This window comes from Physella acuta, unplaced genomic scaffold, assembly GCF_028476545.2.
Source record: "Physella acuta isolate Inbredline_101_S28 unplaced genomic scaffold, ASM2847654v3 ptg001879l, whole genome shotgun sequence".
NCBI lineage: Eukaryota > Metazoa > Mollusca > Gastropoda > Physidae > Physella > Physella acuta.
In genome coordinates this window covers 39,092-62,449 of record NW_026733385.1, presented here as the reverse complement: position 1 = coordinate 62,449, position 23,358 = coordinate 39,092, and the positions used below count along the sequence as shown (strand labels likewise).

At 35.0% G+C, this 23,358-nt stretch overlaps 1 protein-coding gene across 3 annotated transcripts; it reads left to right on the top strand.

Moving 5' to 3' along the window:
• Positions 1-365: 365 nt before the first annotated feature.
• LOC131931030 (PHD finger protein 12) lies at positions 366-21,940 on the top strand. 3 transcript variants are annotated; one of them, XM_059287711.1, is made up of 17 exons: positions 366-478; positions 3,804-3,891; positions 4,045-4,232; positions 7,803-7,878; positions 9,493-9,688; positions 10,229-10,343; positions 10,481-10,613; positions 10,805-10,975; positions 15,953-16,084; positions 16,180-16,806; positions 17,029-17,161; positions 17,262-17,384; positions 17,528-17,704; positions 19,321-19,416; positions 20,237-20,319; positions 20,992-21,213; positions 21,297-21,940. In XM_059287711.1, exons 2-17 carry the CDS (start codon positions 3,841-3,843, stop codon positions 21,591-21,593), a joined length of 2,820 nt encoding a protein of 939 aa, XP_059143694.1. In that variant the 5' UTR covers positions 366-478; positions 3,804-3,840; the 3' UTR covers positions 21,594-21,940. The 3 variants fall into 3 exon arrangements, with proteins under 3 accessions (XP_059143694.1, XP_059143696.1, XP_059143695.1); XM_059287713.1 differs by having other exon boundaries at positions 478-577; XM_059287712.1 differs by lacking the exon at positions 366-478 and adding an exon at positions 1,764-2,476.
• The last annotated feature ends 1,418 nt before the right edge of the window (positions 21,941-23,358 follow it).

Genomic DNA, 23,358 nt, shown 5'->3' with positions numbered 1-23,358 from the left:
TTCTATTCTATTTTAAAAAGTTTAAGTGGTCAAAAATTGAAAATCATGTCTCTATCCCGAGTTGCCATTCCCCGTAATGTTATACAAATTATAATAAATACAAGCTTAGGCCTAGATTAGTATATTATGCGAGAAAGTTCAGGGGAGGTTACTCCCGCTTTATTATCATTTGTGATTGTGTTTATGATTTGTCAATTAGCCTTTTTCCTTAAAAAAATATTTTTTCCAAGTGAGATTTATTAAAATGTTAATGCTTTCAATTAAAAGCTTTTTTTAAAAAATTATTTAATTAGACTACTGTCCAAAACTGTTTGTGTTGATTTTTCTCGTTGCTAATACAGCTAAACAACTATACAATTTTACAATTAACCTGCCCATGAAGGCCAAGGTTGTCCGGTACTGCGCAAACTCACTGAGAAAAGACCCGTATCAACGCAGGCGCAGTTACCCGTCCGACATTTTGCGCCAAGTTATCACGGTAACTGGAAAAAATAAACTAATCCTTTAGACGCAGCTTTCATACAGATTGAACTAAAGGCATAAAAACATACTGAAAAATTCTGAATATTAGATCTTTGTAATTTGCGTTCCCCACATAATTTAGCTTAGATTTCCATACTTAATAAATTTTGTTTGTGTAATTTTTAGGACCAAGCTAGATCTAGATTATAGATTGATTCTACGGTAATCTATCGTTTTGGGTACGTAAAATCGCCCGCGACTAGTAATGTGAAAAACAGGTGACTCCTTAAATTTTAATAATTATTTCACATTTTGAGGAGGATTTATGTTTTGAAAAATACAAAAATGTTTCCTTCTTTCATTTATGTACCTGTTTTTAAACAATTGAATTAAAACTTTTCAGTAATAAATGAAGACTAGCGATATTTCCAACAGATGCAACCATGCTCATTTACTATAGCAGCCATCTTGTTTAAGTTTTTTTTATAGCGGATATAGCGCGAGACAGGCGGAAGTCACTCTATTTTACAAATGGCTGCTGTTTATATAGCAAATCTTGCTCGCAAACACTGCTGTTTAAAGTTAATTTCTGGCATATATTGATATATTTAGCCATTGATTTAGGTTTATTATTCATTTATCTATAATATTTGACACAAATATATCACAATATACTTCTACTAAAGCCTTGACAATGAGGTAACTTTTTCGTACATTAATAGCCGCGGGCGATTTTACGTACCCAAAACGATAGATTACCGATTCTACTTCTAGATTTAGTCTAGCTTCTAGATTCTAGATAGATTTCTAGATCTATATTATTAGATCTAGATCTAGTAGATATCTTAAATATCTAGATTCTATTTAGATCTAGTTCTATCTAGATCTAGTAATAGACTCTAGGGTAATCTATCGTTTTGGGTACGTGAAATCGCCCGCTGCTATTAATGTACGAAAACGTTACGTTACATCATTGATTCATTGTCAAGGCTTTAAAAAAAATTAATAGATCTAGAAGTATTATTTTGTGATATGTTTGTGTCAAATCTTATAGATACGAGGTGTCTACTCCGAAGAAAATATTTCTCCCCAACGTCTCCACTAAGTCGGCAAAAGATAGCTCTGCGCAGTGACCTAGGGTTACGGCTAGAATGAGGGTTAGGGTTAGGGATAGGATTAAGGCTGGAGTTAGGGATAGGATTAGGGTTGGTGTTAGGGTTTTGCAGTTGTAAACACACGCATGCGCAGTACAATCGAAAACATCGCCGCGAAGGCAAGTCGTAGTTTCTCTGCGTTTCGCATGCGTATCTAATTCCGGCTAGCATCGGCCTTATAGATAAATGGATAATAAACCTAAATCAATGGCTAAATAATATATAGGCCAGAAATTAACTTTAAACAGCAGTGTCTGCGAGCAAGATTTGCTATATAAACAGCAGCCATATGTAAAATAGAGTGGCTTCCCCCTGAATCTCGCGCTGTAAGTTCATAAAAAAAACAAGATGGCTGCTATAGTAAATGAGCATGGTTGCATCTGTTGGAAACATAGCTAGTCTTCATTTACTACTGAAAAGTTTTAATTCAATGGTTTTTTAAAAACAGGTACATAAATGAAACAAGGAAACATTTTTGTATTTTAAAAAACATAAATCCTCCTAAAAATGTGAAATAATTATTAAAATTTAAGGAGTCAACCGTTTTTCACATTACAAGTCGCTGGCGATTTTACGTCTGTGATTGAAAGCTCTAGTACTAGGCCTAAATAAATATTAACTGATTTGGTACAGATTCCTGATCATAAATCTATTTTCTTAGACACATTACATACATTTTAAAACAATTCTAAATTACAGAAATTATAGGGGAAACTTAACATGCCCCAGATTCTTTTTCTGGCAATTGTAAAAAAAACAAAAAAAAACTGGCCTGCTTTTTCAAATTAGAGAATGGGTATAGCTGTTATAGATTTTGAGATAATCTGAGCTAAATTCAGGAATTCATGAGGCTGAAAAAGGTAAACAAAAAAATGCATAACTTGTTTCTAATTGTCCCACAGACATAAAATTGGCATCCATGTTCTTAGAATTCTTAGCACTATGCAGAATAACCAAAGCCATTATTGTGTGACAGATTTTAAAATTCAGTTTGGAGTACCAAGTTTTAGCAAACAACAAGGCCATGTGTCTTGAAATACATGAAATGATGATTGATAACACACTGATGAAATCCTCTTAAAATGTTGTAGCAGTCTGAAACAATGTGTGGTATGGGTACTTTAGTCATAGTTATAAAAGCCCATGTGCGCAAATCTCTGTTCGTCAAACTTTGTCAGAGACCTAGAAGATCAGAATCTTAACCAATAGATGTAGAACTTTAATAGTTTGAGAAAAATTTGCTGGTTATAATGAATTGTTACGGGTCAGTTGTAGGCTAGACTAGAATAGGATAGAATGATCTAGAATTAGGGGAGAGTGAGTGTGTGAGTTGAGTTTACCCTAGAATATTGTTAACCCCGGTGTGTTTGTGTATTGTTATCCCAAGGTTGAATGCGGTATAAAAGCTGGAGTTAATGGTTGTCAGGGGTTAGTTGGTAGTGGTTAGGTCGAGGGCTATTCTGTAATGTGATATGTGAGACCTAATAAACGTATTGAACGTTAACCCGAGTTGTTCTTGAATTCGAATCTAACCTGGACGTAACAACTAACCCCTGACAACGCAGTCACAGTCTACGACGCGGAACCCATCCCAGATACAGATGAGCTGTTCGCTAAATTAAATAGGGCAAAATATTTTACTAAACTCACACACTCACTCTCCCCTAATTCTAGATCATTCTATCCTATTCTAGTCTAACCTACAACTGTTATATGAATGTATAAATATGAATGTATTAATTTAATTTATGGACAGAAAAATAAAAAAGATATATCCAAATGCAAAATCACACATTTAATTATGCAACCGGAGAAGTAATGCAATGTTTTTCAATATAACAGGAATTAGTTCTCTTTTAATTAATTATGCGTACAACCAAGAAAATACTTTATCAGCCAAAAAAATAATTATGTTTAGTTAAAAATTAAAAAAAAAAGATAATTGTGGTTTAAGTGAATTACTTGAGACACTGTATCAGTCAGGGCATTTGATTGGTGATTTTCATATTGGTATTTTATCTGAGATTGCAACATTGCACGACAGGTACTCAAGTGGTTTTGATATATTTCTTACTAATACTAATCACTCTTCTTGTGTATAGGTTGCAATCTATAGCTTATTTTAATAATAAATTGCTTAGTATACTTACAAACAATGAACTCACAATTAATTTTGTTTCTTTGTAGTCCCAACAAGCTTTGCTACAGCCACATAGCTTGGAAAATGTCAAATGCAGAATTATGGGATTTGGATACCAGTGGTGGTATTATGGAGGTATATAAAAATATATATTTTACAATTTCTTAAAATTAACAAGCCTAGAGTGCCATATGGTCATTTTGCCACTGTAAGATTTTAACCTTAAGCCATAAGATGAAATTAAGGAATTCTATTTAGCATTCTCCCAAATTTACAAATATTTTTCAGCAAATCCAAATGCTCATTGCACCACCTATTAGTGCTGATGCTTTAAGGAGATCACGTAGACGTAGAGAAAGGGAAGTTTACAGGCGTCCTGGTCGCTCAGTAAATCATGACTGTTGTGACAGCTGCAAGGAAGGTGGAGATCTGATTTGCTGTGATCGTTGTCCTGCTGCTTTTCATTTACTATGCCAGTGAGTCTTATGAAAGTGTGCCACAAAATTTCCTAAGATTACACAGTTTTTGTAATGTGGTCTTGTAAATGACACTAATATTAATTAAACTTACACGCATATAAAGGTGTTTGTGTATATCTATAAAGGATGTGACTTATCAGATTTTTAGAAGAAATTTTAGAGAAAAAGTTTAAAAGATTGGGGGGGAAAAACCGAAAGTATCCCTTCATTTCCAATATCTTTTTATTTGAATGATGCTACTAGATAACATTAAACCTAGGTCAATATCTGAAATTTTTTAGATCGCAAATTTTTAGTCAGAATTTTTTGCTATTTTCTGTTAAATATTTATTTAAAAATGCCGAAAAATGGAATAAAAAAATGTTGCCGCTCTTTAAATAAAAGTATTTCTCCTGATCCTAGTTTCTTTATTCATAATGTCGTATTAGTGTTAGCCTAGCTATGGCCTAATGTACCTACAGGTATTTTAACTCAGCCTCTGTCTTTTAAGCCTCCCCATGTTTCTCTCTGCCTTCAATGTTATTTCGCAACTTCAAATTAACAATGAAATCTTCATAAAAGTTGACTATGTGGACTAGACTAACCACCCCCTCCTTTTAGCAATGGTGGCTCTTGTGACCTCACATTGCCCCCTAAGTATGTGTTTGGTGCTGCTTGTTTTGGGAAAAAAAAGACTTCACGGTCAACCTCAAATAGTTATATTGTCAAGTTAGTACAAAACTATTAAAACGAACTTTATATGCACCCTTATTATACTGCGTTTACACCCTACGACATGTATACTATACATTTCTTAGAACACAAAGCCCGCCAAAAATTATTTTTATCTGGAAACATTTTGTTCACAGAACATGTAAACTTTAGCGTTCACACTTACAGAACATGTTATAGAACATTTTTGAAAATTTTGACCTGGAGCGTCTGCTATATAAGCCTAGATATTTAAAAGAAGAATAATCAAAGTAAAAAAATAAATAAAACATGGTTATAGTGGTCACGCAGATTTATTATTTATAGGAAAAAGGTGTAGTCATTGTGCCTACAATTCAACAATAAATTATCTAAAAATTAGAGAACATGCGACATTTAAGAAAGTTTATTGACGTGTCAGCAACTGAGCTAGAAATAATGTTAGTTCTGTATAAAGAAATAATGTTAGTTCTGTATAAAGAAATAATGTTAGTTCTGTATAAAGAAATAATGTTCTGTATAAAGAAATGTTAGTTTTGTATAATAGCACGGGTCTAAGACATTACCCACCTGCTACTACCTCACCCCCACCCCGCAGTACCTAACCTTCCCTTCCCACCCCCAATCCCATTGTCGTCATTTCCTCAGCTAGCTGTCGTTTACTATACTTTGTAACTGGAGAGTTTAGCTTTCTGATGTACCTTCTCATAATTTCCAAATTTAAAAAGTTATATTGCTTTAGAACGTACACCACTTCTTTGCGTGTCTACATCCTTCAGAAACAGCTTGTATGATTTGAATCAACAGGGCTAAATATTTGTCTGCTAAAGGGCCAGATTTCTTCGATAAATTTGCATCTGCCAAGTCCATTACAAATATTGAGATCTAGTTTAAACTATACTCACTAGTGAGACTCTATTTTAAACCTATTTAAATAGTCTATCACTTGTTATCTGCCTGTTTTTATAGTCGGCACTATAGTGTGATTAAACAAGCACTTCTGATAGGTCTATAGATTTATTTCTCTATCGATCAGACACTGGAAATATGTGGATACACTTCAAACAATGGGTCAAGGAAAATTGAAGAAAAACTTTCAACGAAAAGTTCGGTTAATATATTTTTATAATATATTTTATTTCTTCAATTACAAACTAGACTGGTTTAATAAAACGTGTTTGGGATTTAATTAAAGAAATAATAAGTAATTATTAAAAAATGTAATTTTTAAAGTGTGTGCTCAAACGCTCTAGATCAGTATGTTAATTATATTTTGGCTTTGCAATCAGCTGAGAGGATGCGCTTACTACGCATAGACGCATGCACACTCATCTGAAAATTCACAACATGTCCTATGTTTTCGCTCGGCGAGCAAGGACAAAAACTTGGCCCAGAACATAAAAAGGGGCGTGGTTTTGTGCCCTGCGACTCAGAATATGTTCCATTTACACACATGTTTAGTATACACCTAAGTAGGTCATGTCTAGTATACATGTCTTAAGAGTAAACGCGGTGTTAGACCATTTATACAAGAGCAATAAGTCATAAAGGTGGTTTGAAGGGTTGTCACTACAGCTCATGTCATGTTTTCTTCGCAACAATGTGCGTCAGTCACTGTAGAACACTCAGAACTGTAATCGATAAGTTTGTAATTTACAAAACCATTAGTCTATTAATATATTTTTTAAAAAATTGATGACGTCGTGCCCCCCCCCCGTTGGATTTTGTGCCCTCTTAATGGCCTGAAACTGCTGCTGATTTTTAATAACAGTCAATAGCATTAAAAAGCATAAATAAAAACGTGGCTTGGTTATACTATTTTTTTGTAAAATAAGTATACATTTCATTCATTAAAAATAAATAGAAATATAATATTAAACCAACCTATATTCATGTATATAGATGTTACATATAATATTTGTTTGGCCTTTCTCATAGCTTACATTCCTGACATTGCTGTAATTTGATAATTTTAAAAAATTACCTCAGGTAATTTTTAAATTCATTTTAAACAAAAGTGTACAGTGATGATTGTATCAAAGATTACATTTTTTGAAAATACAAAATATTTTGTCAAGACTGCATAATTATTGTCTCAACCTGTTTTCATGTAATTAAATATGTGTTAAGTAACTTTAACTATATGTATTTATTTATAAGAAGTGACAAGTGTAAGTTATTTCTGATTGTTGTAAACAATATTTTAAAAAGTCGTCATTGAGTACATTTTGTTTGACTGTAAAATGAGTTAATGGTATCCTACAATTACATTATGTAGTGATTGGAGCCCAGTAATCAACTAGACCACTGTATCCACCTAACAGGGTTTGTTCTATTGGTTGCTTGTGCTAAAAATGTTTTTTTACCAGTTTGACCTTAATTTGTTTCAAATTTCTGTTATTTAACGACTCATTTAGTGTAGAAAAATACTGACAGCTATTAATAAAAACTTCTGACAATTAAAATTAACAACAGATAATGTGAACAAGAAGAATATTACATGACAAATGAATGCACAGCAAGTACTAGAAAATATGGACGGAGTGGTCTAGCGGTAGAGAGCTGGACTGCTAACCCGTGAGTCTCGAGATCGAATCCGGGTTCAAGTCAGTAGACCGTCCTTGAGTCCACCCAACTCACGTTAGGGAAAGTAAAGGCGGCTGGGCATAGTGCTGACCACACTATCTCTTCATATGCCGAGGTCACAGAAACAAGTGAACTCTACTTCACTTGCCCCATAGACCGTCAGGTTTGAAAGGGAAACTTTACTTTACTTACTAGAAAATATATAGCTGAAATCTGCTTTTAGGTTTATTTTAATCTGCTGACTGCATTTGGTGTGTGGAAAATCATTAAAACTTTTTTTTACTGTTTCAGTGATCCACCACTTTCAGAAGAAGAACTGCCAACAGGCGAATGGTTGTGCCATAAGTGCAAGATTTCCCCGCAAGAGGTAATTAATGGTACCTTATTCATCAAAAAATTAAATGGCATAAAAGCCATACAGAAAATTTTATTATTTATATTCTACAAGATTTAACTTTTACCTTTTTTAAAATCTATATCAGCTTTTTGTTTGTTTTTATTTGAAGAAAATTGAAAGGTGATTTTTTTTTTTTTGTTGCCTGACTGTAAGGGTATAGCTGCTGGCCAATTTGGTCCTCACTGTACAGTATAGCTGCTGGCCAATTTTGTCCTCACTGTAAAGTATAGCTGGTGGCCAATGTTGTCCTCACCGTAAAGTATAGCTGCTGGCCAATGTTGTCCTCACTCTAAAGTATAGCTGCTGGCCAATGTTGTCCTCACTGTAAAGTATAGCTGCTGGCCAATGTTGTCCTCACCGTAAAGTATAGCTGCTGGCCAATTTTGTCCTCACTGTAAAGTATAGCTGCTGGCCAATGTTGTCCTCACTGTAAAGTATAGCTGCTGGCCAATGTTGTCCTCACTGTAAAGTATAACTGGTGGCCAATGTTGCCCTCACTGTAAAGTATAGCTGCTGGCCAATGTTGTCCTCACTGTAAAGTATAGCTGCTGGCCAATGTTGTCCTCACTGTAAAGTATAGCTGCTGGCCAATGTTGTCCTCACAGTAAAGTATAGCTGGTGGCCAATGTTGTCCTCACTGTAAAGTATAACTGGTGGCCAATGTTGCCCTCACTGTAAAGTATAGCTGCTGGCCAATGTTGTCCTCACTGTAAAGTATAGCTGCTGGCCAATGTTGTCCTCACCGTAAAGTATAGCTGCTGGCCAATGTTGTCCTCACTCTAAAGTATAGCTGCTGGCCAATGTTGTCCTCACTGTAAAGTATAGCTGCTGGCCAATGTTGTCCTCACCGTAAAGTATAGCTGCTGGCCAATTTTGTCCTCACTGTAAAGTATAGCTGCTGGCCAATGTTGTCCTCACTGTAAAGTATAGCTGCTGGCCAATGTTGTCCTCACTGTAAAGTATAACTGGTGGCCAATGTTGCCCTCACTGTAAAGTATAGCTGCTGGCCAATGTTGTCCTCACTGTAAAGTATAGCTGCTGGCCAATGTTGTCCTCACTGTAAAGTATAGCTGCTGGCCAATGTTGTCCTCACAGTAAAGTATAGCTGGTGGCCAATGTTGTCCTCACTGTAAAGTATAACTGGTGGCCAATGTTGCCCTCACTGTAAAGTATAGCTGCTGGCCAATGTTGTCCTCACTGTAAAGTATAGCTGCTGGCCAATGTTGTCCTCACCGTAAAGTATAGCTGCTGGCCAATGTTGCCCTCACTGTAAAGTATAACTGGTGGCCAATGTTGTCCTCACTCTAAAGTATAGCTGCTGGCCAATGTTGTCCTCACCGTAAAGTATAGCTGCTGGCCAATGTTGTCCTCACAGTAAAGTATAACTGGTGGCCAATGTTGCCCTGACAGTGAGATCTAGCTCATGATTATGCAAGCAAATACTATCCAGGCAGATTTAATTCTCATAGCTCTAATCAATTTACATTACAGTTATGATTTTTTAAAAATGTCCTTCAAATGTTTTTAGGCTGGCTGATAATTCTATAGATGTACAGAATTTCAATTTTGATATTTTGTTTGTAGTCTAAAGATGAGGATACAGAAAGCACCTCAAGCAAATCGTCCAACAGATCAAACAGGACCAAGAGAACAGCAGTACACATTGAAGCTGATGGAGATGGAGATAATCCTCTCAAGACTCTAGTCAAAGCTGCCCGTCTAATGAATCCCATGCAGTTTGATGTTGGCAAAGAGATTTCCTGTAATAAACCATTGCCAGGTTAGTTTAGCATCTTTGATGAACAACTTGAACAGAGTGGTCCATACATCACTTGAGGGTTTTGCATTTTATGCATTATAAAAAAATGTAAACAATGTGTGAGCAGTAAGAAATGGAGATAAGCCTCCCCTGTCACTTATAGTACAAGAGTGGTGTGCCAGACTGGGGCAATGTGTTTTTAACTTTCTCGTATACGAAGTATAGAGGTAGTATTGTAATTGTGCAAAAAATCAAACTCGTTATTTTCACAAATGTTGACGTTTTACACATCCCTGAGTTGGAAAAACATAGTTTTGCAATTTTGTCCATATATCTGTGTGTGTTTACGAACATAACTTAAGTACTGTTACAGCTAGGTTGATGAAATTTCATACAGAAGTATTGTACCTAATTTGTAGTTCAGTGATTTCCGGTAACCGAAAGTGGAACTTAATTCTACTTTTGGGTTTTCAAAAGCGTATAGCTTGAGTACTGTTTTAGATAAATGCCTCATTGATTAATTTGCTTGACATTATGTAAACCTATTTTTGCTTGTATCAGGCAGTAGCAAGAGAATGTATGGAAAAGCAGCCAAAAATGTGCCCAAAAAACAGGCTCATGAATTGGATAATGGATTGGTACCACTTCCAGCAAAAATGTGTTTTTCCTGTAACAAGTACTTGCATATTTCCATCTTATACTACTTATAGTGAATATTTAAAATATGAGGCGTAAAAATTTTCCATGTTGACCTTAAATGCTGCTAAGTAAATGTGTATGATTTGTTATTAGCAGATATTTTTGTAATTTTAGAAGCTGCAGAGTAGCACCACTTATCCAGTGTGATTATTGTCCTTTGTTGTTCCACTTGGACTGCCTTAATCCCCCGTTGACATCATTGCCCACAGGCAGGTGGATGTGCCCAAACCATGTTGAACATTTTCTGGTAAAACTTAAAAGTTTCTTACATATTTTAAGTCATAAAATCTTTTCAAATGTATTAACGCTCACATCTTTAGGACAGTAATTTAGGTTATAAAATGTATAAGACAGCAGCAAAAATAACCAATTAAAATATAGAACAAACTTTTTTTAAAAAGTGAACAAGATAATTATCCAATTTTCTTTTTTCTTTAGGACTCACACCTGCTTAAAAGTCAGAGTCTCACAGAGCGTTTGCGTCTGTGGGATAGATATACAGGTTTGGTGGATAGTCACACAGTTAAAGTAGACTTCCTTAACAAAATCCATCGCAAGTTCCCAATGTTCAGATTTAGAAGAAAATTACCATCAAGACTCTCAATAAGTGTAAGTGCAAGTATTTATTACTAATGACAACTAAGAAAATGTATTTTTAATCCATAATTTCTTCTGACTGTAAAAATTTTAGCCGTCACATTTTTCTGGGAACCCTTTATATGTTAGTAGGTATTCTTAATGACATTTTTATAATGAAATAAAATAAAATAGACAATTTCCCCTTATAGATTCATTTCATCAAAACAGAAACACCAATTTATTGCTGTATACCAGTAATTAAAAAAGTGATGATTTTTTAAAAACTAACTTTGCTTTTCTATCATAAAAGTAGACAAAAAGTCACTTTAGTCTTTTATTAAAAAAACGAGCTGACCCGCGATGTAGCATACGCCGCTATCTAGTTGTTATATTTTCTACTTATCAATTCATAATTTGTGAATTCGACACTACCCCAACCCCTGCCGGCTCTACTATTGTAAACATTCGGGGTGAACCACAGCTCACCTGACAGGTGGGGATGAGGGTGGTGGCTAAGCTGTGTGGTGTTTTCTATGGTCTCCATGAACAGAAGTATATATATAGATAATTAAAAACTGAACTCAAGCCACGTAAATAATAGCAGTATAATTTAAAAGAAAATTAAAACAATTTAGTATGAAATAAATTCGACAAGGGTAGATCACAATAATTAGAAATTTTTTAAAAATGTAATGCCGTAAGATATCTTGATAAATCTTTACACCTTATTTAGCTTGTTTTTGTTAATATATAATAAACAAATCAAATGGAAAGCAATCATTCTGAAAAATTGTTAACTAACCAGTGGCCTTATAAACACAGAATAGTGAGAATCTAAGCATGTAAGAATTATGATATTACTGAATAATAATTAACATGAGGTCAACAAGTTTCCTACTATTGTATTAAGTATACTATACAGGTACTAGTCTTTAAAAAGCTTTGAAATTCCATAAAATTATTTTAAAAAATCAAAGTAAGACGTTTAGATATACTGAATTTCTTTTTAAGATGTAATCCTAAATGGTATAAATGTTAGACTTCCCTATCGTCCCGCCAAAAGCAGGATTGTTCCGCTAAATTACAAAAAATCATGTCTCATTCCACCATTTCATTTCATCAAAGTTTGTTCAGCTAAAGAAAAAATAAGCAAATATATATAAAATAAATACATATATAATTTATTTTTTTAATTGAAAAAGAGAAGGGTGAAGTTGGATAATTTTTCTTTGGCATTTGTGCTGATTTTCTCTCATCATTACTGTCAATGAATTTGAGGAATATGGTTGTTTTGAAATTAGAACATTTTTTATGCCAACTACAGTATTTCGTGAATTTATGACATCAGACACTAATAGACCAAACCGTAATTAAAAAATTTTTTAGTCCGGGTAATTTTTCTATTTTTACTGACATGTCTTTCTCTAAATATCCACGCACAAACAATAGCATATCACATAGACATGCAAGGCATGAAAACTATAGTTTTAGTTGCTCAGGCATAGAGTTACTCAGCTGCACTATATACCCTTTATGAACGGGTACTTTGAAACATACATTGCTGTCGTGGTTCTACTACACTACAGTAACACACTAAATATGAAAGGACCTACTCAATGTATATAGCCTTGGTTGTCCCTGGTTACGCCACTTTCTTGAGCTATTTAAGGTCAACTAATAAAGGAATAAGGTGTCGCCTAAGATTTTAAACTTCATTATTGTTCAAGATGACTTAACAATTAAAAGCTACATTTATTTACCTTTAATTTGATACTAATTTTATTTATCAAATTTAATCGGTAGCCTAGAAAATGGTTTTTGAAAAAAAACGCGTTTGGTTTTAAATGGCTTTGATGGTATGACTGATTTTCAGTGATACAGTGGGTTAGTTTTTTAAGGAGTGTTGTTGTGACTCGACTGTTCACTGCCGTTCAGCAGAAATGTGTCGTCTGCTAGATTTCTCTCCATTAAAATACACGGCGGGAAAAATGGGCGGGCTTAGTTAGCTGTCTCGATCAAGTTATTTTTTATAGTTTTTGTTTTTACCCTGCATGATTTTTAAAACATTAATGACATTAGTTTAGTAGAAAGCAAGTTACAATTTTCTATAGTTTAGAATATATTTTCAGTATGTTTAGAACAATATTAAATAAATCAATTCACCTTTTGCTTTATTTTATGTTCTGCTCGATATTCTCAGCATTAGACCAAAAAAAATATACAAATGGCAAGCTTGCATTAAACACTTATCATCCATTGTTAAAACTAGACCGGTATCATTGAATAATACGTAAAAATGATTTTAAGTATATATTTCTGAAATGACCATGAAACATTGTTAAAAAACAGAATCACTATATCGTTTTCGGCAGCCATCATTAACATGACGCTGTAAAAAAAAAGTAGGTAAAGAAACAGGCTAATAAAGAGGCATATTTCTCATTTGACCTGTATTTGCCATACACACAAAGCACGTGAACAAATAGTGGTCAGCCGTTGTATATTCTTCCATGCTCAATGCAGCTGCTGTGGGTACTTAATATCACTGCTGTGGGTACTCAGTTATTGTTGATGGTACCCAATGTTTCTGATTTTGGTATTATGTGCTACTACTGTTGTGCTTGAATGATACTGCTATGGATTACCAATAACAGTGCTGTAGCTACATTTTGTCACTGCTATGGGTACTCAGTGCTGAAACAGTAGGTACTGAGTGCTGAAGCTGTGGGTTCTCACTGTTGATGCTGTGGGTACTCAAGTGTTACTGCAGTCGGTTCTTGGTGTCACTGCTGTGGGTACTTATCGCTGGCACTGTTAGTACTCAGTAACATTGCTGTGGGTACTCAGCCTTAGCAGTGGTTACTCAGTATCACTGCTGTGGGTACTTAGTGCTGAATCTGTGAGTGCTCATTGTCACTGATGTTGGTACTCGGTGCTGAAGATGTGGGTACTCAATAACACTGCTGTCGGTACTAAATGCCAGTATAATGCCACTAATGTGGGTACTCAATAGCACTGCAATGGGTACTTTTTTTTTTTGGTACTCAACCTTACTGTATTTATGGGGAGTTTTAGGTCTATGCTCAGTGTTATTATTGTCAAGTGAAGACCTATCTTTGGGGGTAACCAGGATAGTGGTCCACCACATCCTAATAATTTACATTGCTATTTGAAAGCTAAATTCGGTATATTATACCCAGCAGCATGTTCACATCATTCCAATATCGCTCTCTCTCCATATGCCAAGCTCGATGAAACAGGTGCTATACCTGCCTGGAACCAAAGTACTATTTTATGTCTTGTTGCCGGATGCCGTGAAAATGTGACAAAACGTAATCAAAAGATAATTTCCTAAATTATTCTTATAGGCGATTTATACTGTTTGTAAAGAGTGAATAATAAACCTATTAGTTTTTTTGTAGTATAAACGGACCACCTATTTAGTAATAAAAATCAATTTAAGTAGGCTGAATTCACCAAGTCAAAAAATTTACGATGCGAGTGAGTCAAGAGAGTGTGACGTCATAAATTTTGACTTAACAACATTGTCCATTGGTACCGTAACAGCCTTCTGGATGTACCCAATTCACAACAACTATTAGCAGTAGTATAAGTGAACCTATGCGCATACGCTAAGCACAAAATCTGTATGTCTCGTTTTAGCGACATTCAGCGTTTAGGGGTTAAACATGAAATGTTTATTATACTTAAACCTCTTGTTCAATTTTGTCTACACATTAGCTATGAATTTTTGTGAAGTTATGTAAACATTCATGTCAATTACTCATAACTAACTCATGAGATTTTCTTCTAATTTTAACCAATATAACCAACTCATAAGATGTTAATAGCAAGTTAAAAAAATAGATTACCAGGAGTTTTAAAATGTTCATGTTAACCCCTCATGAATACAAGCTAGAAAAAAATTAAACTAAACAAATATCCAGGCTGGGGAAGTCCTTGTTGGGTTGTATTGTAATAGATAGTAAACTGGCAGCACATTTGTTTCTCTAAACTTGTAACAGACCCTTTCATCAACCCATAGTTTGAAAAAAAGCCTGAACAAGATCAATTTATTTGCATTTTAAGGTCATAGGGGGACCATGGTTGACTTTTTCATAATTCTTTGCCATCTTTTTAATCTTAGTAATTCTGCATCTGGCAGACTAGTTCATTCCTTGATATCATCAATCCAATTTCCTCCTTGCACCTTCCTGTCACCATGCCTTTCATGGTAGTCTGAACAGCTGTTGAATCAGGTCTTCTGAGTTATTTTGCCTTGACAATACTTTCTTCATGTTTTCAAAAAGACAAATCACATTGGTGATTCTTTCACGGACCTCTATTTGTTAATAAAATGGAAAGAGCTCTAGCAGACAACATATTTGTGCTGAACAGTTCGTGTCATAACACTCCTTAAAAATTATCCCATCGTAATAGTTATAGCATTGTAGCCATTTTTAAAAAAATACATTTTTCAAAAAGTGTTTTCTATGTATCAAATTAAAAGGTAAATAAATATAGTTTTTAATATCACGGCAAACAATAATGAAGTTATCTTGGCAACATTCTTCTGATATCCATGCCATATGCTGATGTTCTTCCAGTCGGTCTACTCATTCTCTCAACTTGTCTCTTACTGCCTACTATGGCATCTACATCATCAGCAAAGCATAGCTTTAATATGTCTGCCAATGCTGACTGAGCCAGCAGGGTCAGCTAAGGCATGTCAGTCATGATCCTTTCTTGGTAAGTGTTGAAAAGCATGGGAGAGAGATTATGGTAGGGAGCTGGGGGATCCATTCTTTCACAGCCTGAAGGTTCACATGTTATTTCTCAACACTGAATAAAGTAGATAAAAATCTCTTGTATCAAGATTAGTCATAAAAACATTGCAACATGGCGGAACAAATGGGATGTAGAGCCGGAATCCAATCAGAATTGAATAGTTTTACAAATCCTGCAACCAGTTGTATGGTCCTGGCCACTTAAAATTTTTTGTTTCAGGTTCCACTGGCTATCAAAGAGTTTTATCAACATCCCACTGTGCTACTGCCCGACCCTGCACGCCCCTGCCCTCTCACTAGCACTGGTTCCCACCTGACTCATGGAATGGCAACTCTAGAAGAGCAAGAAGAGGTAACTTTTTTTCTGCTAGTTTTTGGTGGAGCAGCATGGAAGAAGGAATTGATTGTTCATTGAATTAACTTGATTCAACTGACCTTTATTTTCAGTGGCTATCAAGTGTGGTATCCATGCAAGCGAGCATAGCAAAATATTTAGCTCAAAAACAAATAGAAAAAACAGCTGATGGGACTAGAAGTTGTGAGGTGACTACAATGAATAGTAAGCCTACAGCATCTGTGGCACCTGTTGTACACAAAGAGGTTGAACAGGAAACTGTAAACAGTGATCTTTTTCTAGAATTAGCTGACTGTGATAGAAGCAAACAGCAGATATATAATGGGGAACTTACTAGTAACAGTCCCAATACTGTTGCAGACAAAAACAGTTCCTTGTCACCATGGCCACCTGAAAACCTAACAGGAGGTGTGGTCTCTTTGTTGCCTAATAACATAAGGCATAGCTTTGTGTCCAGTCCTAAAGGAGATGCAGACAGCATTGAGTCATCGAATGGCAGGCAACTGGAGGAGATGGGAGTTAGAGCTCGAAGTAACAGTGCAGATTCAATCCCCTCTCCCTCATCACCAGCTCTGGGCAGGCCACTCTGGATGGCTGGAGACAATTTCATTGGGGATTGCAGCAGTAAAAACTCTGGCAGCAAAAATATTGTTATCAATGCTATCAAAAACAGTGGTGTTGTGACAAAAGTTTTGCCTGGTAAACCACAACCAGCAAAGGTATTTAAAATAGTTCATTACTAAAGTAGTTGGTGTGTCATTACTTCACTGTTATACCAATAATGAATTCTTTGTGGTCTTAAAATTTTGGCTTATGTTAGTAAGTGATCAATCCTTTTTTTTTAAAAAAAAGTATTCAACTAACCTTTCTAGTACTGGCACAATTTCATTGTTTGAAATTATTTCTGCTCATCTTGAAATAGCCATATGCTCTTTCACCAGGTAATATTTCCAAATAACAAAGTACCCTTCCCTAGCAGCAATAGTAATAATGGAAATGAACGTGTGATTGTTCAGTCATCTAATAAAATACAGACTACAACACCAAAAGTCATTAGCGTTGCTTCATCATCAAGTAAGTGACAAAGTCCAATCCATTTCAACATGAGTAGTACATTTGCTAACCAATCTCTCATTTATTGTCAATGATTTCCATCATTTGACTAACCATGCAGGCCGTCAAGCTAACAGTGCACCTATTTCTCAAAAAGCTGGTCATTTCAATAACATCATTGGTTCTTCACCAACACTAGCCAACTTAAATAGTATGCTTCAGCAGTGGATTGAGGGGAACACTGGTTAGTTTTCATCCATTTTTTTTTCATTTAGTAAGGAATAGAGAACAATAATGATTCTTTTTTATTTTATAATTATTAAAACAAAATACATTTTATGTTCTAAATGTATTGTATTGATGTTAAATGATTTCAACAAATTTCAGTTGATGGTGAATTTTCTAAACTAGATGAACAGCTGACTCAAATTTTGGCTTGGCAGCGACTTCAACAGCTAATGCCATCCAGGTCACCACCGACATCCACTTCTTGTCCTGTAACAACTTCCACCACTCCAACCAATACTAAAAAAGGATTATTAAATGTGTATTTAGCTCAACAATGTAGGTTAGATTTGAACACAAACTTTTTATTAACATTAGACTATTTGTTTATCCTAAAAGGTTGTCTTTTAATAGGCTCTATAGGGGTTGGCTTTGTCTGGCCAGTAAAGCTCATAGTTGCTGAACTGTCCAGGTGATGATAGCTCAAGATGGCAATTTCAAAATCAAACAACTGCTGCCTTGTAGTTGGTTCTTGTATGGACAAAAGCTATAGAAGCAAATCAAGAAAGAAAAACAATGGCAATATGAGACATAACATGCTATTTAATTGTATTGGAGAAAATCCTTTCCAACAAAACAATTTAGAACAAAATAGAATAGATGCTTTCAACAGCTTTAAGAAATTTCTTTTATGAGCCTGTTTACTATTAGTTTTTTCTCAAACATAAATACTTTGAACAGTATCATTGGCAGTTTAAAGTTTTACAATATCATGTTGTCAAACATTTTTAAAGAGAGAAATCTTTTGTAACAAAAAAAATTCCTGCATTGAATTTTTAACAAACTTTTAGTAAGTTGGTGGGTTTGTCGTAAATCTTGTAGCTTAATTTTGACACACTTCTGTTGCAGTGTTTTCTTTCAAACTTTCCAGATACTTTCCACTTTGATGACAAAACAAATCTATTTGTTAATTTAATTAGGTGTTTGAAAAAATTAAATCACTCGATAGATAACTAATTACTCTTTTCAATAACAGAAGGGCCGATAGCTAGCTACACTTTATCAGCCGACCACTCTGGTTAGTCATGGTTCACAAGAATGTTTACGATTGTAGAGCCAGTCGATCTAGTGAAGACTATTAGGGGCAGATAAGTTTTTTAAATGATTTAAAACTAAGGGGAGGTAAAAAGTTCTGCTTGATCTGGTTGTGGTCTGTAAAATATGGTCATAGACAACTACTTTTCAAAGAGCAAACAATAGTCTTTTAGATATAGCGAGCAACTGATGGAGTTTTAAAGCAAATAATTTTAGTTGTCATCTATTAGGAATCACTAAATAGTAGAAAATAAAACAAACATAAAAAACCTTTTTAGCAACAATCTTTTATGCTCTGAAAATAAGAAAATATAACTAATTTACTTGATTTAATTTGGTCACTCATGAGATGTTTTACATATTTTAGTGACAAAAGCTTTTATTAAAGAAATTAAATTGGTTTTATTTTCTTATTTTCAGTGCATAAAAAGCTTGTTGCTTAAAAAAAAGTTTTTCTTATGTTTAAATTCACTTTTTTCCAAGATTTACAAATTTAAAAGTTGTTTTTCTGTGCCTAGAAATAGTCTGTTTTTTTTTTTTTAAATTTAAGTACAAAAAAATGTGCTAATATTCTAAATCTGGCATCTCCGGCTCCCCCGCTCTCCTCCCCCCCTGAACGAAATGAAAATTTATACAGAAAATATATATTTTACCAGTGTTCCTCAGAAAAGCAATGATTACACACATTTATTATTCTAAATTTTCATAAAAAATTATATTAGTTTTAGACCTTACCTTTATTATCTAAATTCTAAAAACTAACCAGGCAAGTTATAAAATATCTTTCTTGTTCTATATTGGGTGAATGTGATGCTAATTTGATGTTTTCTGCTACCAACTTTGGATCAACTTTTGTACAGGCACGTCAGAAGTTCGGTCTAGGGCAGTTTTATGTCCCCTGTCCGGCAAGGGTCAAGCCATTCCAATGCCATACAGGTCTTTGAGTCTTGGAACAGGTACATTATAAGGTTTACCTAAATTGTTCCATTCATTTTTTATGAGGATATATTAAAACCACAATTGTTCACTCATTTTAAAGAGATTTAGTTTGCTAGAGATTTTTTTCTGGTTTGTATAGTTTGATCTGTTGATGCTGTTATCTATGTAGTGATGCTGTGTTGGTCTGTATAGTTTGATCTGTTGATGCTGTCATCTATGTAGTGATGATCTGTTGATGCTGTTATCTATGTAGTGATGATCTGTTGATGCTGTTATCTATGTAGTGATGATCTGTTGGTGCTGTTATCTATGTAGTGATGATCTGTTGATGCTGTTATCTATGTAGTGATGATCTGTAGATGCTGTTATCTATGTAGTGATGCTCTGTTGGTCTGTATAGTTTGATCTGTTGATGCTGTTATCTATGTAGTGATGATCTGTTAATGCTGTTATCTATGTAGTGATGATCTGTTGATGCTGTTATCTATGTAGTGATGATCTGTTGATGCTGTTATCTATGTAGTGATGATGTGTTGGTCTGTATAGTTTGATCTGTTGATGCTGTTATCTGTGTAGTGATGATGTGATGATCTGTTGATGCTGTTATCTATGTAGTGATGATGTGTTGGTCTGTATAGTTTGATCTGTTGATGCTGTTATCTGTGTAGTGATGATGTGATGATCTGTTGATGCTGTTATCTATGTAGTGATGATCTGTTGATGCTGTTATCTATGTAGTGATGCTGTGTTGGTCTGTATAGTTTGATCTGTTGATGCTGTTATCTATGTAGTGATGATGTGATGATCTGTTTATCACTTTAATGGTGTGTTTGACAGGGGCTGATATGGATGTCTGTCTAAGTCAGTATGGACAGTGTAATTTTATATCAGGTCATCATGCAACAATATTTTATGATGAGGTAAGCATGTTTGATTTATGGAATGCCTAAGTTCTTGTCATGGTCTGTTTTAAGTTAACCTTCCTTATTTAGAGATGTAACTTTTCCCCTTTTTTTCCCAGAAATCCGCTTTTTCTGGTTAAAAAAAATATATATATATATATATATCTCTTTCCTCTTCCCCTTCTCCCCCCCCCCCCCCCCCCATTTTAAGTTAAGTGCTAGATTTTTTTTTTTTTTTAAACAAGTCTACATTGTCTTAGGTTTAACACAAAATGACGAAACTCCACTATTAATTGGTTGTACAATCTATTAAATCCTAGTTATAATGGTTTTTAAATGTGTTAAAAATATGAAATATCATGAATTGTTTGCAAAAATTTTAATTATTGCACTTTCTCTCCCCCTCTCTACACCCCCCCCCCCCCCCCTGTAAAAAATCATTTCTGCTTTTTTTCTTTGGCGGTTGGTTACATCTGTGCTTATGTTAGTTTTATAGATATTACCTGTTGGATCTTAAAAGTAGAGTTTGATTGAAAATGATCTTGTAGTATTTGGGCCTGGCCATTGATGCTAAATTTGTGGGTGGAAAGTGTGGATGGCAACTACTCCATTTAAAGCAACATGTTGCCTGCTGCTGGGCTAGGTTGGAAGCTGCTGCTATTACTAATGATAGTCTAAAAATGTTTTCAGATGAGTCGCCATTTTGAACTTCTGAACTACAGTGAACATGGTACAACTGTTGATAATGTGCTCTTCTCATGTGACTTCTCTGACAAGCCTGCCACCACGCCACAGTTGAGTCCAGTCATCTCTGCTGTTAGAGAGATGATCAGTAAAGATGGACGCAGAAATGGAACCAAGAGCAGTAAACATGGAGAAGACAAATTGAGAATGTCAGCCAAAGCTAATGGGGTGTGTATGCCTAGTGCAAGTTTAATTTGAGAGAAGGTAAACCAACCAGTCTCTTGTTAATGTGAGCCTTCTTGCTATTGCAGAGGTGTAGTGTTTGCAGCTGTAAAGCAAGTAGCTCAAGTCTTATAGGTGGCAGTGGTGCAGGCTGGGAAGGTACAGCTCTACTACACCATGGCAGCTACATCAAAGTGGGTTGCTTGCAGTTTGTTTTCAGCATTGTTGATCATGCCCCAGACCAGCACATCCAGCAGTCAACAGAATCATCCTTGTCAATGAGCAGGTTTTCATCTATGCCTTTGTTGTCAACATCCCAGTACCTACACAATCAGCCAAGCTTGTCTTTACTTAAAACTCAACTCAAATCTTCTGCACCTGCTTAGTTCTGCTTGGATGGAATGTACATTATGTATAAAAAAAAATCTATGATACCATATACAATCAATAAAAGCATCTAAAAATCAAACTTACAAGAACATGTCAGGTGCTGAATCCAACATGAAGTTCCAGGGATAGTAACAGCTGGATTCTGTGAATCTTTTCATACTTATCTACAGGGACAATTGTTTCCAGGTTTCCTGTTGAAATCCTACTTGACGAGTGTTTTCTAGCCCAGGTTTCTTTTTTGAGCTACCTATGACAATTATTTTGCAATCTTGTCATGAAATGATTGAAATAAGTTATGAACAATTTGTTTGTGGTCAATAAATGGTCATACTTAATTGGTTGATAGCTGAATCCTACATCTGAATGTTTCTATTGTTAGACTGTGATGCTTGTATGATAGTAAATAATGCTACCATTGGGGATGAAATAAAAACTTAACACTTAGCTATAAACTACTTAATGAACTATTTTATTTTTTTAATTAGTTAGACCCTTACCTTTTATCCAATTGTTTTCACCCATCTCCAAAAAAGTAGTTAATCTTCATGAATGATGCTTATGTTTAAAAAATGTTGACAACAGGCAGCTAATAACTTCATTGACCGAGCAATCATCAGGTCATTGTCAAATGATAACTCTAGTCACTTATTCCCTAGCAAATATTATCCACTAGTTACTGTTAGTAACAATTGTGTACTGTAAGGTTCTCTTTTTACTGGGAAGAAAAATATCTCATTGCCCACTGCTTAGGTTGTTTAACACTTTACAGGGGTAGATGCTAGAGCACGGGTTCCCAACCTGGGGGTCGCGACCCCCCTGGGGGTCGCGAAGGGCTTTCCGGGGGGTCGCCAACTGGTATACTAAACCTTAGTAATTTGAAACAAAACATAAATATTTAGAAGAATTTTTTAAATTCGGCTTTACTAACATCACTGGAAAGGGAATAGAGAAGAAGCAAAGCGTACTGTCTAAAGTTTTTCTCAGTCACGAGTTTATGAAATCTTCAAAACTAAAACGTCATTTGAAACGAGTCATTCGAAACACACCAAAAAAAGATATGGAGTTCTTTCGTCGGTATGAAGCTAGTTGCAAACGTCAGAGACTTGATCGAACAGGAAGTTTTCACCAAGGAAACATAGCATTAGTGCAAGCATCACATGAAGTCGCGACAGAAAATGCCAAGCAAAAAAAAAAAAAAAAAACACAATAGGAGAAAATCTCATCAAACGCTGCATGTTGAAGATGGTGAAGTTAATTCTTACATGTCCGTAGATGTTAAATAACACATTTTGATTGAAATTAAGCTTTCACCATTTTTTGCTTTTCAAGTTGATAAATCAACAGACGTGAGTTCGTGTTCGCAGTTGCTGGTCTTTGTCTATATTCATTCAGATGATAGCAAAGAAGAGTTGTTCTTTTGTGAAGATAGCATGGAGAAAATAAATAGTTTTTTTTTTTTTAAATTGGATGATTAAAATGGGTTAAAACGGCTGTGAGGGTTTGTACGGATAGTGCATCATCTATGTTTAGGTCAAAATCGAGCTTTCAGAAAGCAGAAAAGATTTAGCTCCCTAACCACTGCCCTCACCAATCGCCATCAAGACTCCATTGCTAGTATAAGTGGTAAATTATATACAATCTGGAGCCTTCAAAGTACTGAGTAAAGACCTGAATAAAGATCACGAGGTTCTGCAGTGCGCTGCTGTCAAACGAATTGTTGTGAATCGTGTTTTTGAATTGAAATCTGAAATCAAATTGTTC